This window comes from Rutilus rutilus (assembly GCF_951802725.1).
Source record: "Rutilus rutilus genome assembly, chromosome: 5".
NCBI lineage: Eukaryota > Metazoa > Chordata > Actinopteri > Cypriniformes > Leuciscidae > Rutilus > Rutilus rutilus.
The window spans coordinates 47,601,623-47,605,402 of record NC_140213.1 but is presented as its reverse complement, the minus strand read 5'-3'; the positions used below and the strand labels follow the sequence as shown (position 1 = coordinate 47,605,402).

General features: G+C 39.6%; 1 protein-coding gene across 2 annotated transcripts in view; it reads right to left on the bottom strand.

Annotated features, from left to right (window-relative positions):
* LOC311290790 (uncharacterized protein) overlaps nt 1-3,780 on the bottom strand; it is a 155,643-nt gene that overhangs the window by 125,181 nt on the left and 26,682 nt on the right. The window contains exon 3 of one of the 2 annotated variants that reach the window (XM_084409499.1): nt 3,155-3,328. The exons of the other annotated variant lie outside the window; for it this stretch is intronic. Coding sequence (XP_084265625.1) covers nt 3,155-3,156 — 2 coding nt within the window. The 5' untranslated portion in view covers nt 3,157-3,328. The remainder of the gene's footprint in view (nt 1-3,154; nt 3,329-3,780) is intronic. 2 annotated transcript variants of the gene reach the window in all.

Below are 3,780 nucleotides of genomic sequence, written 5' to 3'. Positions count from 1 at the left end.
GGTGATTGTTCTCTGATTCTCGTTTTCATGATGAGCCATACATTTTCAATAAAGGCCCTTTCACACTGGACGCGATTTTGACGCACGAATAATTCACGCAATGGTTTTATTTTTTGATCAGCTGTTTGTGTAATGAGCGCTTCCACACCGAACGCGAATGTGCTGCGGTGAAAAAACGACTTTTATTTTTTCCGCTGCGATGCCGATTTTGTTTTTACTTTTGCGGCGACAGAAAAGGCTTCAGCCAATCACAAACTACAAGGACAACGATTTGAAAGACAATGTGTGGCGTAGCATTGCCAACCAACTCGGTTATCACGACTGTGAGTATGTTGTGTGATGGTTTAGTCGTTGTATAGTCCTGTGCTGTGTAGGCTAGCAGGCTAAACTACATTTGGGATAGAAAGCTAACACTATTATCGTCAAAGATAGAGACAGAGACCGTGTTTACTTTGAACATGTAACAAAATGTAGTGAGACTATTTAGGGCTGCTTTTAGTATACTATACATTCTTTGTGTGATATCTACAGTTTCTAGTCAAATGATTTTAACTAACTTACTTCGTGTGTTACATGTGTAGTGACATTAAACACAGTGCGTTTTGTAAGTTAGTTGAAGACGCAAAAAACTGTGCACATTAGCACTCCCCTTCAGACTCTGTTCTTTAAGATTGGGTGCACCCAAAACCTTCTTTTCTGTCTTTTAAAGAAAATGAAAAGCTCGTCTTCACTGGATGATGATGATGATGAAGTGTCCATGTTTTCTCAGCTGTCGGCGCGAAAGTTTTGGAATGTTGAAGCACTCTGAACGTGAATGGTTTTGACGCAAACTATTCGCACACGAACTACTCGCTTTTCCGTTACGCATCCGGTGTGAAAGGGCCTTAAGAGAGATCTGGGGCCGTATTCACAAAACATCTTAAAGGGCACTTATTATGCCCCTTTTCACAAGATGTAAAATAAGTCTCTGATGTCCCCAGAGTGTGTATGTGAAGTTTTAGCTCAAAATACCCCACAGATCATTTTTTACAGCATGTTTAAATTGTCACTTTTTGGGGCTCAGAAATACACGCCGTTTTTGTGTGTGTCCCTTTAAATGCAAATGAGCTGCTGTTGCCGGCAAAGAGGGCGGAGCTTGCGCTCAGTGTCAGGACAAGCCTTTTTACAGTCTATGGGACAAGCTCATCTTCTCATGGAATGATTTTATCAAAACAGAAACTCTCAGTAACGCTGTTCATTTCGACCCGGAATCGGACAATAATGCCCACAGAGACAGAGAATATATGCTGTATATAGAACAGGTATAGTTTAGTTTAATTACGGTTATAATGTATTTGTCATCTGCTTTTATCCACTATTAATACAAGCCTGTTGTAGCGGACCACAGTTTTACTCCAGAGAATCACTGTAAGAGCTGAATGAACACAGTATAAGAAGTGCACATTAAAGTCTTGTCCATAAACTCTCTCTATCTCCATTTCATTATAATCAAGAAACACAGCAAAGTACACAAAACACTTGTTACAACTAACAGTAAACAAATATATACACCTTTTCAGTGGCTGCTTAATAAACTGGTAAACTTTATATCCGTAAAACGACTCGATGAGCTGTCATAAAGTGCACCCCTCCCTTCCATTACTGCCGTGATCAGTACATTAGGCCTATCACTCCGGAGACTGTAAGCTGGATCATGAACAGTTGGTACTAATCCATCCTCGAGTAACAACGGGAGTAAATGACGACTGTTATGTCCAAGACTGTTATGTGACTGTTATGAACAATTAAATGATAATTGTTCACGTTAAACCATATAGATTTAAATTGAATTAAATATTCTATAATATATATATATATTATATTATATTATATATATTATAATATAATATTTTCATTAAATTGATTTTTGGGTGAATTTCAGGTGATCTCAGCATGAGAGAGAAAAGGAACGGGGGAATGGGGGCTCAAGGGAAAGAGATGTAGATTAGGATGATGCCTAGTTGAGACTTACGTCTCGAAGGGTGGTGGTATTTTCACAAGATAGAGTTCAAATGTTAATTTCCAGAAAGGTCCTTTGTCTTCTCAGGGAGTGGTTGTTCCTCAAACAGACTGCCCAGCATTTTCTAATTTCTCAAGTCTTACAATAGGAACCCATTCTATGAGTGCCCATCTGTTTTCAATGAAGCAAACTTCGGCAGCTTGGTGTCATTTACACACTCATTAAACTTTGACGGGTGAGGTGCTGACAAAAGACGGTCATTGTGACACTGTAAAATGATGGCGCCATGCTGCCATGTGCTTTTTTTAAACAAATTTAATAGGGATTAATGTTACATTATCAGCTTGGAGAGTTAGCTAATTTGACTAGAATTTTTTTTAAGAAAGTTACAATTCAGGAAAAAGGTGGATTGGCAGAAGTACTTGCTTTTTGGTGTGTTTGCATAACAGGAACTATGAATGATTTTACTTATAGGAACTCCTTTTAAGGGGAACTAAATTAGCTCCTACTTCAGAGTAGGGTCTAAACCAGCACTATGGGTACTATAAGTACACTATCAGTGTACACTGACTGGCTGAACAGTTTACATATACTCACAGCAAGCTTACATCACTGAGCTCCACCTGGCGATGTGCATGCAAACAGGAAAATTACCCCAGGGGAAGATTTATTCTCAGGGGACCGCCCTGGTGACTAGTTCCTATAACTGAGTTCCTATAACTACCCGGGTGCAAAAGCCCTTAAAGAAGGGTTTCAAACTAATTTTAGGTTAAGGGCCAGAACCTTTAAACCTTAGTGTGCTGACAATTACATTAATATTGACCATACAAACTACAATTTCTATCCGTCTGTATTCAGCGTCTGCCTGTGTTAACGTATACAAATTGTGGATGTTTTACACAAGCTGTTTTTTTGCAGGTCCGGAATAGAGATTGACCAAAAAAAAAAAAAAAAAAGTTTAGATCTATGGTCAGTGGAGCAGTGCATCTCTATTATTATCATTGTTCAAATCATCCCGCTGGCCGGATTAGACAAACCTGTAGGCTGTATTCAGCCCACGGCCGTATGTTTGACACCCCTGCCTTACAGTGTTTTGGTCACCTGATTTCTTTGAGACACTTTAAATGTACAATAACAAGTGAACACAATACTCACATCAGTGTGTTGATTTCACAGTGTTTATCCTGCAGTAGAGCAGCGATCTGATTCACTCGTGTGTCTCCTAGTTCATGTTCACTCAGATTCAGCTCACTCTGGAATAACGGATTTTTACCCAAAATGTCTCTCACAAACTGACAAGCTTCATCTGCAGCAGGACTTTGTAATATCCTAGAAACAAAGACAGTACATTGATATTTCACAAGTGTGCACGGCACAGATGTGGTAAAAGAATATTGATACAAGTAAGTGCAGAAATATAGTTTCATGGTTTAATTCACTTTCAGATAAAATCTTAAAACTATTGCAGTTTAAAGCAGCACTCAGTAGTTTCGGGATTTCTTCGCTGTATTCTCGCTTTTTGCTCTCAGGTTTCTCTCTAGAGCTCCCCCCACAGCTTCGGAATAGATATTTGACAACACTGTTGTAAAAACTCGTTGGCGATTCTCAGACACCAGAGGCTAGAAGATCAACGACATCAACGTCGTTTGGCCCGCTGGCTCAAAGTTGCAAGTGCGGATTTTCCGCTCACGGGCACCAGGGGGGTGCGAAACGACCACCATTCAACCCGAAATAAGTAATATAACCATTCCAATGACTCCGAAGCTGTTCAGTTAAGGTAA